General features: G+C 40.3%; 1 protein-coding gene across 3 annotated transcripts in view; it reads right to left on the bottom strand.

The window, feature by feature from the left end:
• The window catches only part of BCAP29 (B cell receptor associated protein 29), a 43616-nt gene extending 34050 nt beyond the window's left edge, over window positions 1-9566 (bottom strand). The window contains exons 1-4 of one of the 3 annotated variants that reach the window (XM_061640364.1): window positions 9394-9566; window positions 8700-8807; window positions 2362-2462; window positions 758-905 (exon numbers count right to left, since the gene is read on the bottom strand). In XM_061640364.1, the coding sequence (XP_061496348.1) occupies window positions 758-905; window positions 2362-2462; window positions 8700-8791 (341 nt within the window). In that variant the 5' untranslated portion in view covers window positions 8792-8807; window positions 9394-9566. The remainder of the gene's footprint in view (window positions 1-757; window positions 906-2361; window positions 2463-8699; window positions 8808-9393) is intronic. The other 2 variants (XM_061640366.1, XM_061640363.1) reach the window with 2 other exon arrangements.
• Between the last annotated feature and the right edge of the window lie 4862 nt (window positions 9567-14428).

Raw genomic sequence — 14428 nt, 5'->3', positions numbered from 1 at the left:
TGATCTTCTTGTAGAGGAACTGCAATTGTACAATGTCAAACCTTTTCCCTTGCTGCTGAACCATCAGCTTATGTTTGCGAGGAGAACCATAAGGTCAGATAAAATCTGTCTGTGGCCCACATCCTGTCCATGGGTTTCCCAACCCTGGGGTACAGGATATAGTGTAAGCGTGCTCCTCTTTTGTGTTGCTCATGTTCCACCCAAGACTCTGCCCCATTTCAGCAGTTTTGCAAGGGTTCTGCTGGCATATATGAGGTATTCTGTCAGAGTATCTGTTGCATTGAATTCTGTATCTCTTCAGCTGGTAGACCTTCTGTACAGGATTTAAGAATGCAATCCTATTCAAACATATAGGCTCACAAGCCCGTTATTGGGCAGTACCATAGGAGGTGCGCATAACAACTTCATTGGCAAGCCTTTCATGTGCAGAAAAATTATGATGTAGGAGGGGGTGCTTTTAAATAACTAGTTCTATTATGTGTAGTAGTACAATTCTGTGAGAAGCCTGTACTAGTTCAGAAGACAGCATTTTTGAGTATCATTCATTTTTCCCATTTCACTTCAATTGATCCCATTTAATCATTTACTTCCATTAGCAAATCTCTATTTCTCAAACATCCATAAGTTACTATTTCCCTCCATTTTCATTTATTCAATTCACATTTTTAAATGTTTACAAAATTGAGGCATAAGTCATGCTCTTTTCATTCTGGATCAAGTTTCTTATAAGAGACACGTAGTATATAACTATACTTACAGCCAAAGGAACAGAGAAAATCCGGAGATATAAAGATTTCGTTGTGACCTAAAAAGTTTCATTTGAATGTGATCAAATGCACTGGTACTTGTATGTGTAGTTTTATCTAAGCGAACGTTTGAGTACTTCCTCACCTCTCTTACTGCATCTGTGAGTTAAAAAAAAGTTATGCTTAATTTTCCAGTGCCTTCTTTTAGCTATTAGTTCAGCATTGTATGCAAAGCTTCTACTTTGAGAAGCTTTGCACATCACTTTTTTCAATAAGAGTAAAAAAAAGTTATATCAGAAAATAATGTAAAAAATAACCAGCACATATTGGTGTTAGGATAGAAAGGCTGGGATTTAACACTTAACACACCTATGATGGCTACTGGCAGAGAGAATATCACTGGAAGTAGCTACAGACATGCTGTGCTTTGAGAAGGCACAGAGGGAACTTCTGTAACTCTGGATCCCTCCTCCAGTGGAACCTGGTGGAGGTCAGTGAAGGGCACCTCCACCATATTCTAACCCCTTCAACAGGAAAGATCAAGAAATTAGGATTGTGTTTGTTTCATGCAATACAAATAGTGACCACAAAAATGATCTATAATAAGCCTGCAAAAAGCTTTCTGATAAGACAGTTTTATATTACAGTAATAATCTTTTTATATTCAACTTAAAATGATGAATTTCCATAACGAATGTTTAACATATAGCACTCAAGCAATGTAAGCTTTTACAGTATGAATGAAACAGATTATAGCTAACTTTATAATAATCAGGAAATAACTCAACTTAATATTTATCAGTAGTTTTAAAATGCCATGGTATTTCCCTTTTCCCCTCCAAAAACAAAATCAAGTCAATGATGACAAAGCTCTGTAAAATTCCCAGAAACCCCACAGCTGTTTTCCTCATGGCATTAGATCAAACTTAACTAAAGAGTTAAATCAACTCATTTGAACTCATTTGAAATGTGGTGTTGGAGGAGAGTTTTGTGCATACCATGGACAGCAAAAAAGATAAATAACTGGGTGTTAGAACAAATTAAACCAGAACTATCACTAGAAGCTAAAATGATGGAACTAAGGTTATCATACTTTGGACACATAATGAGATGACATGATTCACTAGAAAAGACAATAATGCTGGGAAAAACAGAAGGGAGTAGAAAAAGAGGAAGGCCAAAGAGATGGATTGATTCCATCAAGGAAGCCACAGACCTGAACTTACAAGATCTCAACAGGGTAGTTTATAACAAATGCCATTGGAGGTCACTGATTTATAGGTCACCGTAAGTCGTAATCAACTTGGAGGCACGTAACACACACACACACACACAAAGAGGAATAGTGCCACCTACTGATTATTTTAAAATCACTTCATGCTTCAAATGTTCATTGGGTCTCCCATATCAAATCTGAATCCTGTTTCATTATCTAATACGATGCTAGCATAACCTCCAGTTCAAAATGTGTAACACCATCTTTTTGTTTAGCTTCCCAAGTTGTTTGCAGCAAAATAGCACATTGTTATATTTACTAACCCCAACAAATATGTTTTCCTATGTTCACTAACATGCAAATAAATACCAATGGATACAAAACAGATTTCCTACTTACCAAGAAATAAAACAATTAATAGAATTATAATTGCAAGGAATGCCTTGTTCCAATAGTTTGTAATTTTATTCCATACAGAAACCATAAAAATCTTCTGCCACCTATAAAATAGAATTGCAGTGTTTCAAAGAAGCTTAAATAGTAACAAGACAATTATGTTAGCATTTTTCAATGGCACAGTAAAATCAGTTTAATTATTTTTCAGCAGCTTTTTAAATTACAGCACAGCTTGATATTAAAATACAACTTCCTTATTGTTTTCATGTATATCTAAAACTCTGAAATATAGTACAGACAAGGTTAATGGACCCAAAACCTGAGGCAGCTTCTGTATCTTCAAGAGCTGCATCAAACAGAGAATTTTACCAGGTGCAGCTTTGTCCATCACATTGCAGCTACAGCGATGCAGACAGATATTCAGTCTGGATCTGCCAAGCCTGTTTAGATCATTCTAATGAGACAGACTAGGTATCTTTAGCATTCAGGTTTACTGAGACTTATTTGATGCTTTCAGATCCTCTTAAAGCCTTATTCTGAAGATGAAAATCCCTTGATGTGTTTATTTAAATCACACCTTCAATTATCTTAGTAAAACTATCTCAGTAATAGGGCATCATCAAAAACATTGGTAAAGGTACAGTATACCTGCCCTCTATTGCATCTAGTCACCCTAAGTATATGTAAGTCATAATACTTAATTTTGTTCTCACACTTTAATCCTGATAGGTACTGGAGAGAGAAAGAAATGTTTTCCGTCTAGCAACTTCTTCAAGCATGATTTAAAATACATTGCCACCACTTTGGTCCTACACAATTTCTTATCTCGGCCACTTGTAGAGCCAAAAAGACAACTGCAAAACCATCTATGACAATATCTGAAGATTAATGTTTTCATGCCTTTCTTCTACTTGTACATGATCTCAACAGTTCTCTCAGAAGTGGTTCATGAGCAAGAGGAAGTGGTGTCCTCCCGCCACAGATGCTGTGCTTGTTGGGACAGGGATATGATGTAGTGAAGCGAAGAGGTTGGGGGAAGCTGCAATGATGTGGCAACAGCCCCACAGGTTGTGCACACCTGTGGGGCTGCCTCCAACTCAGAGGTTCCTCAACTTTGCTGTGACAAACTCATCCAGTCCCAACGAGAACAGTGGTGCTACCAGGAAGATGCCTCTGCCGCCACCCCTTCACGAGTTTTCTATTTGCAAGAAGTTTTTAACAAAGGGGAGGATTCAAACAACTGCATCCCCCAAATACAGGGTGAAGTATTACAGCCCATTCTAATCACCTCATTCTACTGCAGCCTCAACATCTCAACTACTTTGCTGCATCTATGAGGGACAGCATTATTATGTTACTTTTTTTAAAAAAAAGAGGAAGCATCTGATCTGTAGGCTTCATATTGCCCAGCTCTGGCTGGCCTAGCAGAAAAATCAACTCTAAACCTACATCTCCCAAAGTGAAACAGGTCTCTTAACCAATCATAAGCAGTTAAGAAGGAAGGCTGAATATCACTCTTGTGAATCTGCCAACATTATATAGATATTCTGATTGGGCCAGAAGTCAGGTAATAGGCCTGCTATCCATGGATATCCAAATCCAAATTAGTGTACCTTCCTTGTTCAAGGATACTGATTGCCAAACGAGGAACTGGTGAGTTTTGAAAACCCATTTAGAGCTCTGAGGCTGCAATCTTTCCTGGGAGTAAACAACATTAACTAAGAAAACAACTATAGGAGGGCAAAAGTCTGGCATGATCCTGCTTCTTTCCTTCTGATTCATCTCTTCTACTTTCTGTTATAAGAGCTCTCCAGGCCAATTATCTTTGCTTTTTCTTAGATTTCATATACACAACCTCTTATTAATGTTGATGATTTAACTTGTTAAGTCCTGTTGGGAGAATATATAAACAAGCAGGGCAGCAGCTATGATTCAAGGAAGAACACTACTATCATGAACACAAAATCCTAATATATCACTACTAGCAATGGACCACTACCAATTACTATTGTCAAAGTTAATTTTGAGCAACGGCCACATTTCTAACTACCTCCTCTGATCCTCACCAGTAAAACACCTGTATGAACCTTACTACCACGTGAGAGATGGAGCTATAACTTTCACGATTACCTCCTGAAAACTTTACACAACAATTTCAATGCCTACCATGCTTTTATGTTTTTGTTCAGATTACTGCAGAAGATGCATCAAACTTTAGAAAAGTAGTTTGAAGATTTTAAAACAAACAACCATAATATGGACTTACTTAAAATATTAACTACTGATGATGCTACCTACTTACAAATAATAATAAATACATTTATTAAAGATGCCATTGTGATTCTCTTATCACCAGTGCTTTTTGTACAGGGCCTTACAGTGCAATCCAATGTATGTCTACTCAGCTCCATTGGGTTCAGTGGGACTTACTCCCAGGTAAGTGTGTAATGGATTATAGCCTTAGATTCACTAGAAAGAGTGTCACTTACTTTATTCATCGCTTTGAGTAGGCTCATCACAACTGTTTTTTCTCTTATGCAAAAATGAAATGAAGACCGCTTGTAGCAAATGAATACATACTACCCGCTGGTACAAACAGTACAGTTATCAAACCAATTATTTTAAATGCTCCTAAACTTATAAATATGGATGACTGGCTAGCAGGGCTGTGGAGTCAGTATGTCAAACCTTTGACTCCGACTCCTCTATTTTTCTACTGTCCGACTCCAACTCCTTCATAAATGGCAAATGCATATTAATGTATTAATATTAATAAATTAATATTAATATTAAAATATTAATTTTATCTTGAAATCGGAGTCCGTACATTTCTACCAACTCCGACTCCACCCAAAATTGCTTCCGACTCCAACTCCACCCAAAATTGCTTCTGACTCCGACTCCATAGCCCTGCTGGCTAGTTTTTCAAACATAAGATTTATAACACAAAATTATACAGCTACGAGAGTGGCTGTATACTATAGCCACTGTGGATCTTTAAATTAAAAATACTCCCCCTTCCCATTCTGATGCTTCCCACAAGCTCATCTCAAAACAAAACCTTACAGAACTTACTAGTTCTGAACTCAGAAACACTTGCTTAATAACCCTGTAAATTTTAATGGTGATAAACAAAACAGTCAGAAAGAATTGAGAGTTCAAAGACTAAAGAGAGAGAAAAAAACCCCAGAGCCCTTTTGGACTTCTTTCTCTCACAAGTTCTCATAATCTGTTGAATTTCATTAAAAAACAGCCATGTTCACAGAGTACCTGTAATCCTGTTACTGACCTTGCCCCATACTCTGACCTTTATCTTCTGCAGTTTAAAAAATGCCTCGCTGATTTTTAATTAATTTAATAAATTTTGGCTTGAACTCAATGATAATGTCGGGCATGTTCAGTAAGAACCAACTGTCAGTGTTCTAAAAGCCAGACTCCCAGCTGCTGGGCTTGGCTAATCAGGGGGCCACACACACACCAGACTTTGATTTCACATGAGACAGTCATGGCTTCCCTCAGAGAATTCTGGGAAGTGTCGTTTGTGAAGGGTGCTGAGAGGAGACTCCTACTCCAAGAGGGCTCCAGTGGCCAGACTGGTTTAACAGTCAGCGGCTCTGATTGAAGGTCTGTGAGGGGAACACGGCATCTCCTAACAACTCTCAGCATCCTTCACTAACTACACTTCCCAGGATTCTTTGAGAGAAGGCATGACTGTCTAAAGTGAAATAAAGGTCTGGTGTGGAAACGGTCAGGGACAGCTTTCGTTTAAATTTGGGTGGGAGGCTACATGTGCCTGCTGTAGAATAGAAAGGTGGGGGAAACCCTGAAAAGCAATGATACTTTCACAATGTTTTCCTTTTGGAAAGGAAAGGGGCTTCCCCTCTACCCAGTGCCCACCCAGCCAATCTCCTACCTTCCCCCTCCTCCTCCTCTCCCTGCCCCTCCCCCAAGTCAGTGTTGGACTATGACCTGGGAGACCAGGGTTCGAATCCCCACATAGTCATGAAGCTCATTGAGTGACATTGGGCAAGTCACTGCCTCTCAGCCTCAGAGGAAGGCAATGGTAAAACCACCTCTGAATACCGTTTACCATGAAAACCCTATTCATAGGGTCACCATAACTCGGGATCGACTTGAAGGCAGTCCATTTCCATTTTCAAACATGACTGCACAGAAATAAATCCCACTGAACTAAAAAAGTATGCAACTGATCAAACCCACTCTCCCTTCTTCTCCTTCCTATCTCCTCCCTCTTGCCCCTTCCTTCCCTTCCAGTCCCCTCCCCCTCCCCCTGGTCAGTATTACCTCTCTTAATATGTCTGCACAGGAATAAATACCACTGAACTCAATAAGCATGCAAATGATCAAACCTGTCCTCCCCTGCCCCTCCCCCTCCCATCCTTTCCTTCCCTGTCCCCCTCCTTCCACTCCCCACTCTTTCTCCTTCCCTCCACTCCTCCCCCATGGTCAGTTTACCTATCCTAACCATGATTACATAGGAGTAAGTCCCATTGAACTCAATAAGCATGCAAATGATCAGACCTGGCTTTCCCCTCCCTCCCCCTCCTCTCCCTTCCTCCTCTCCTCCCCTCCCCTCTTCCTTCTTTCTCATGATTGCACGGGAGTAAATCTCACTGAATTCAATAAACATGCAAATGATCAAACCTGTCCTTCTTCTCCCCTCCCCCTCCTTCTTGCTCCCCCCTCCCCTCCCTCCTCCTCTTCCCCATCCCCTGTGGTCAGTTTCACCTATCCTCAGCATGATTGCAGGGGAATAAATCCCACTGGACTCAATAAACATGCAAATGATCAATCCATTCTCAGCTCGCTTGCACAGGATCCCATTTCATACCTCCCGGATTAAAAAGCAGAGAAATTCACTAATAAGCAAAAAAACCCTTGTGGTTTAAGAATGTACCTATAGCCCACAGATATTTCTATCGAACTTTAAAAAGCAGGGAAATTGGGCAGCTATAGTGAATGCACTACGGGAGCAGGACACCTGACCTCCTCTCTGAGATATTGTACTGCCCTACAAATTTGTCAAAATGCAAACATAATCACAATCCAATGGGCTTCCTGTTTAGCTTGGATTTGGTAACATGTGCCTCTGAGCATGTGGTGAGTGGTGGCAGCAACTGCAATCAGCCCAAATAATAGAAACAAGACATGTGATGTGCTGATCTTGTTTTAGCAGGGAAGAAGAAACATTATTAAGGCAGTTGACATAGTTCAGATAGTCACTTTAAATATGTCTGATTTACTTTGCAATTTCAGTGAAGTTTCCTATAGGAAATCATTTTCTTTTGCTTCTATTTCTGTGAATATGTGAAATACAGCGACACTGCAAAATTTACACTAAAAAAGTCCAAAAATAATTATGGAATAATGGCACTGACTATTCTGCAGAATAGTCTCCAGTGGACATCAGGAGTGTCTCAGTTTACACAAGATGAAACAGTGGGAGGTGAAATATATTCTATGTGTGCTCTATGTTTTTAATTGACCGCGCCCACCTTGTCTTAAATGAAGTGGTTTAAACATACCAGCCTGAAAACATGCATCTTGGGCAGGCTAAGGTTGTTTTTTCCAACAGCTAGAGTCCTTCCTGAAGTAGCAACATACTGTAATCAGTCTGATTTTACATCAAACTGCAGTTTCAGATTCAACTGTTAATGCACCCAAAACAGAAATAGAACATAATCTCCAATTTCAAACACAAAAGGCTGTCTTCACCATCATATGACATTGACCAATAAAAAGACTTTGAAATTAATAAAAATAAATTTGACACAGATTTCTAGGATGAATAATGAGGGAAATAAACTTTTCTAATTTAGATTCTCTGTAGAAACATTAGTAACACAGGAAAGAAACAAAGTAAGAAGAACACCAACAAACATACAAAAATGTAATTCTCCATCTTAGGAGATGGCAGGTATTGCCACCACTCACCATATGCTCAGAGGCACATGTTACCAAATTCTTCCAAGCTACACAGCAAGTGGACTGGACTGTGAAAGACCAACCCAAATGGTGTTTGCATTTTGACAAATTTGTAGGGCAGTCCAGTATCTCAGAGAGGAGGTCAGGTCTTCTGCTCCCCTGGTGCATTCACTATAGCTGCCCAATTCCCGTTTTTTAAAGTTTGATGGAAATATCTGTTGGCTATAGGTACATTCTTAAACCACAAGGTTTTTTTGCCTGTTAGTGAATGTTACAATAGTAATAATGCAGTCTTAAATCATGCTCCCAATATCACAGAACTGTACTCTAGCATGTCCTCATTATCATTAATACTATTATGAAAAGTCAGCCATTTCACATGTGCATATTCTCACCTCAGAGGAGAAATTATGGGGATGCAGAGTAACAATAATATTGCTATTTCAGCATACAAAAAGGCTGCAACAGCAGTCCACTGAAAAGTCATCTTATCTTTGAGGGATCTGTAGAGAAGAAAAGCCCCAATTAGCTGACCATGGTTTCAAAATATACAATTAGGGAGAAAAAGGCTGTGAAACTTTTGCTTAAGTGGCCGCAACAACCCGTTTCCAAAACAGGATGACAAGAGCTTCAAGGGTGCTAGTTTAAATTGGGCAACATACTAGAAAGCGGTTTAGTCAAAAGGGACCTTCCGAAGAGAGTGAGAAGGGAAGGACCCCGGAAGTTCATTCTTCAATCATCCCTTAGCTGCCCATCCCTCCCCGTGTTTGTCAGCTAAAGCGTAGAGGCGAGTTCAGTCTAAATCTGATACTGTTCTGTAACGATTGGTATTATCCAGGACTGCGTGGTTCATTTCGGGAATATATTTCATTCTCCTCACCCCGGGGATAAGGAAACCTACACCGAGCATAATACTAGTCAACGGGCTATTTCACACTTAAAACTTCCCCTCTGTGCCGCGCACGATTCTGTGGGAAAGCCTTCACAGCAGTTTCAGTTTGGAGAAGGCGGGACGCGAAGGAACTTATATATTTTAACCCCGCTTTCTAATAAGCGCTCCTCCAACCCTTTCACTTCTCTCATCATCACCCGGGACAGGGAATGTGGAGGTGAGAGACGTCCAAAGTCTCGCAGCTTCGTCTGGCCTTCCCAGGCTCTCGGGGTTCCCTCCTGAGCACACGATTCGGCTTGATGGCGGCGGAACCTGCAGAGGGGGAGGGGAGTCGAGCCTGCTGAGGCTGCAGAAGGGCGGGCGGCCAAATGACGGAGCCAACCGTAAGTGGGAGGGCGGGAGACGGAGCCAAACAGCAAATGGGAGGGTTTGTTATCGTCCGAATCCATTGTCACGCCTTCCCTCAAGAGTCGCTAGCTAAACACTTCCCTGTAAGGAAGGGGAGATAGGATCTGCAACAAACGGCACGTTTGGTAGCTCCACCACCCTGAGAAGATGGGGGTGGGTAGGTGGGGCACCTGGGAGAGGGCTTTCTCTGTGGCAGTCTAAATTGTGGAACCCCCTTCCCGCCAAGGTGCCTCTGGCAACCTCATTGTACTGCGTTAAGCGAATGCTAAAGACCCACCTGTTTACCCTGGCCTTATATTTTTAGGACCCGTTCTAGTTTGTAGTTCTGGTTTTTATTTTTAACCCTGTATTTTAAGGTTGTTGTTAGCGCCCTGGGACCTCTGGGTGAAGGATATGCAATAAATGCTGATGCTAATAGACTTTCCGGGTTTGTAAACGCAAAAGGACCAAGGTGGTTGGGTAGACTGTATCACTTTGGGAGGGAGATGGAGAATGCCATTGCTGAATAGTTGCCTTTTTTATTAAAAGCAAGCAAACAAACCTCCTGTAAGAAGAAAACCAGCACAAGCAGGGAAAAGGTTGGGATAGAAGCTTTCTCCATGACTTGCTAGTTTTATACGAGGAAGGCATTTTTATGTTGGGCAGTGTATTTCAAATTTGCACTGTCTACCACTTCACATTCTGCCAACTCTGTATGAGGTATCCTTCTAAATTAGTGGCTCTTAATTAGGGGAGAGAAATTTGATTCAGTTCACATTTCAAGCCAAATCTATCAAATCTGCACTTTCTGAAACAAGATGAAAACCGAAACACAGCCGTTGTTTGAAATTTACACTTATTTGAATTTTGTAATAGAGTTCACCAACCAATGTTTACAGAAATGCATATATTAGGGGAAAGTATACATAAAAATGAATTTATAAGTGAAAATAACATACAAAAATGCATTAGATGAGAAAATGCTGGAAAAATGTGTACATCAGTCAAAACTGCATACAAAACTGTTTATTAGGAGAAATTTGCACTAGAATGTTGGAGAATTTTCATAAGGATTTTTTTTTAAAAAAATGCAAATTGCTGCAGAAATGTGGAGAACTGATTATAGGAAAACAGAAATTGAGAGAACCAAAATGACAGATCTTTCCATCCCTACTCTTAAGCTTTTTTTGGCTCATTTGAGAATTTTTTTGTATTTGTTACGATTTTTTCTCACTGAAATGACTCAAAGCAACTTTAAAACCCAGATAAAAACATAGTCAATAAAATCTAGAACTTGTCAATACATTAAAAGCCAAACAAATGCATACATACTGGTCAAAAGCTTACTGAACTTACTGAAAGCTTAAAACCCATCAAATACAGAAAGAGTAGCTGGGACACCACACATCAAGGGCCAAAGGCCTGGTTGAAGAGGAAGGGCTTTGCCTGGTGCCAAAGATGGCACCAGTTGTGCCTCCCCAGGGAGATCATTCCAGGGAGATCAGTGGAGGGGGGCCACCACTGAAAAGGCCTGTTCCCATGTTGCCTCCCATAGAGGAAGAAGGGCCTCAGATGACATGCAGGGTCAAGGTCAGTTCATATGGGGAGAGGTAGTCCTTGAGGTCCTGAGCTGCATAATGCTTTATAAATTAAAGCCAGCACTGTGAATTGAGCCTGGAAACTAATTGGTAGCCAGTGCAATCATGCCATTATTGTTATATATGTGGACAAACCTATCCAGGTGAGCAATCTGGCCGCCAAATCCTGCACCAGCTGGTTTCCAAACCATCTTTAAAGGCAGCACCACATATAGCACATTAGTCTAACCTAGAGGTCACCAGAGTATAGACAACAGGCTATTCCTGTCCAGACAGGCACACAGCTGAGCCACCAGTTGAAGATGATGGAAGACACTCCACACCACCGAGGCTACTTGAACCTCAAGTGACAGTAATGGATCCTGGAGTATTCCCAAGCTACATACCTGCTCCCTCAGAGAGATGTAACCCCATCCAGAGCAAGTCACAACCCATCCATCCAGTCTGGAGAACCACCCACTAACAGTACCTCTGTCTTGTCTGGATTAAGCTTCAGTTTATTGGCTCTCATCCAGTCCATTACTGGGGCAAGACACCAATTTAGCACATCCACTGCCCTACCTGCACATGTAAAGAAGTAGAGCTGTGTCTTCAGCATTTTGCTGATGTTGCCACTCTGGGCTCCTACTGGGAGAAAGGGCAGAATATAAATCTAATAATAAACAAATAAATAATAAATATTGCTGACAATGTACTCCAAAACTCCAGATGACCCCACTCAGCAGTTTAATGTAGATACTGTATTAAAAAATCATAGGGGATAGAATATAATCCTGCAGAACCCCACATTGAAGGTTCCATTGGGCTGAACAGTATTCCCCAAGTCTAAAAACTACCATCCAGGTAGGACTGGAACCACTACAAAGCAGTGCTGCCCACCTCCAACTTGGACAACCACTCCAGAATAATACCATGGTTGATGGTATCAAAAACGGCTGAGAGATCAAGGAGAATTAACAGGAACAAACTTCCCCTGTCTCTCTCCCTGCATACGTCATAATATGGGAGGACCAAGGCAGTTTCCATGCAAAACCAGAACTAAGCCCCAATTGAAATGGATACAGAAAATTGGTTTCATCCAAGAGAACCTGGATCTGGTCTGCAGCCATGCATTCAAAAACCTTGCCCAAGAAGGGGAGATTGGTAATTAGTCAAAAATTAAATTTTCTAGGTTTTTTGAGTTTCAGTGTTTTAAAATAAAATATCGTACAGAATGAAATTACTATGTACCATTTGTAATTCAGTGTGGTGTAGTGGTTAAGGTGCTGGACTACGAATCCCCACACAGCCAAGAAGCTCACTGGGTGACCTTGGGCCAGTCACTGCCTCTCAGCCTCATGAAAACCCCATTCATAGGGTCGCCATAAGTCAGAATCGACTTGAAGGCAGTACATTTACATTTACAATATGAGAGCATTGGTCAGGGGTCTGATTACTTTTGCAAGGCACTTTGTGATAGTAGCCAGGGTTACAAGCACAAGAGCAAGAAGCGCTGCTGGTACAGACTGAGATGGGAGGAAAAAATCATCATCTTAGTTCTCTTGTGCTCCTGACTGCCTGCTTTAATACTATGACTGGGGCTAAGACAAGGGAAATGACTTAATTGTATTTGTATGGCCTATTGAATTTTATCCATTCTTATTTTGATATTTCTGATTCGTCTTGTTTTATTGTACCATAAAATATATATTTTTATAATAAAAAGGCTGACAATAAGGAGAACCACTCCTGTTTCTTATTGTCAAAGCAACATTTTTGTTACAGAGTGAGTTTGCTTGAGATTAGTGGGCTTCTTGTTCCTGGGAAATCTGAGGCTAGTAACACTGCTGGCCTCCCATATTCTAGAGAAAAAACTAATGTGGGATCTCATATAGGAGATCTAGATCCAACATGTTTCAATAATAATCACAGCTTGACGATCATAATTAAGTCCAAAATATAAGTAGCGCATCAAATTTAAATTGAAAACCTGTTATTTGAATAACTGCACCTATATTTTAAATATCTAATTTAAACATTTTATTTAGTCTACCTGTGGTAGGGTTTCTAACCATTAAAGCCAATGGAGATATATGTGGATTCGCATATATATTTTTCCCATATTTATTTTAGGCTATCAACAATTGTGATAGCAGCTTAAATAATTTCCCCCAGTTTCTTTTATCAATCTCTATCAAAGAATGTAAAGGAACTGATACTAATAGTTATTCCAACCATAAACAGGGATTTGATTTAAAGACATCCATAATTCAAGCCAGTGACCTGTTCCATCTCATAATACTGCAGTGGCTTGGGAAGTGCAATATCATCATCAGAAGTAGGCTTCTGCATAGATGGTATTATTTATTTGACCCCTACCAATCCAAATAAACTAACATCTTGCCCCAGAGGTGGCCAGTATACTGCCCTCCAGTTGTTGTTGGATTGTAACTTTCATCATCTCTGATCATTGTCCTGGTAGTTGGGACTGATGGGAGTTGGAGTCCAACAACATCTGGAGGACACCATGTTGGCTATCCCTGTTATTCCAGCTCTTTACTTGCCAAATAGTCATACCATCCTTCTGGTGCCTACGCACCACTCAGGGTGACTAACAACAATTAACAATAAAATACTACACACATACATATAATAAAACAGATCCAAGTTTTAGCAGATAAAACAAAGACATTGAACAAATATTTACTTATCCAAGAAAATAAATGTTTGTCTAAACAAAGGTTTTTCCTATATGGCAAAACACAAGAGGGGCCCTCTACTGAGCCTCATATCATGACTATAGCTAGCCCATCTTTGTCAACCGGAGCTGCCCTATGGCCTCTTATTCCCTGCCATTCTCCCTGAAATCTCCTCCCAGAAAACTGAAATGGTACTATCTTTTTTCAAATCTCTTACTAGCTACTGAAGTGCAAGACAGGATCTCTTTTTCCTTACAATAGATTCAGCTACAATCCTGAGACAATTTATTCTGGAATTGTCCATCTGACAAGACTAAACATGCATGGAAGTCAAGACTTTTTTGAATGGAAAATGAACATCAGCAGCTGTATGTAATTCCTAAACAAGTAAGCCTTAATTAAACTAATACCACCCTACTCCTGTTTGTGGGACACCTTTCTTAATTATATCTCTGTATACACAGGATCATTCCCCTGAAGTTTCATGCTTATTAGTATGCGGATTAGACTCCTACTTCACACCATTCACACACATTGAATGGTTGTGGAGGAAATCTACCTTTTTACTC

The sequence above is a fragment of the Rhineura floridana genome, chromosome 8 (assembly GCF_030035675.1).
Source record: "Rhineura floridana isolate rRhiFlo1 chromosome 8, rRhiFlo1.hap2, whole genome shotgun sequence".
Taxonomy (NCBI): Eukaryota; Metazoa; Chordata; class Lepidosauria; order Squamata; family Rhineuridae; genus Rhineura; species Rhineura floridana.
This window is presented reverse-complemented; position numbering and strand designations above follow the sequence as displayed.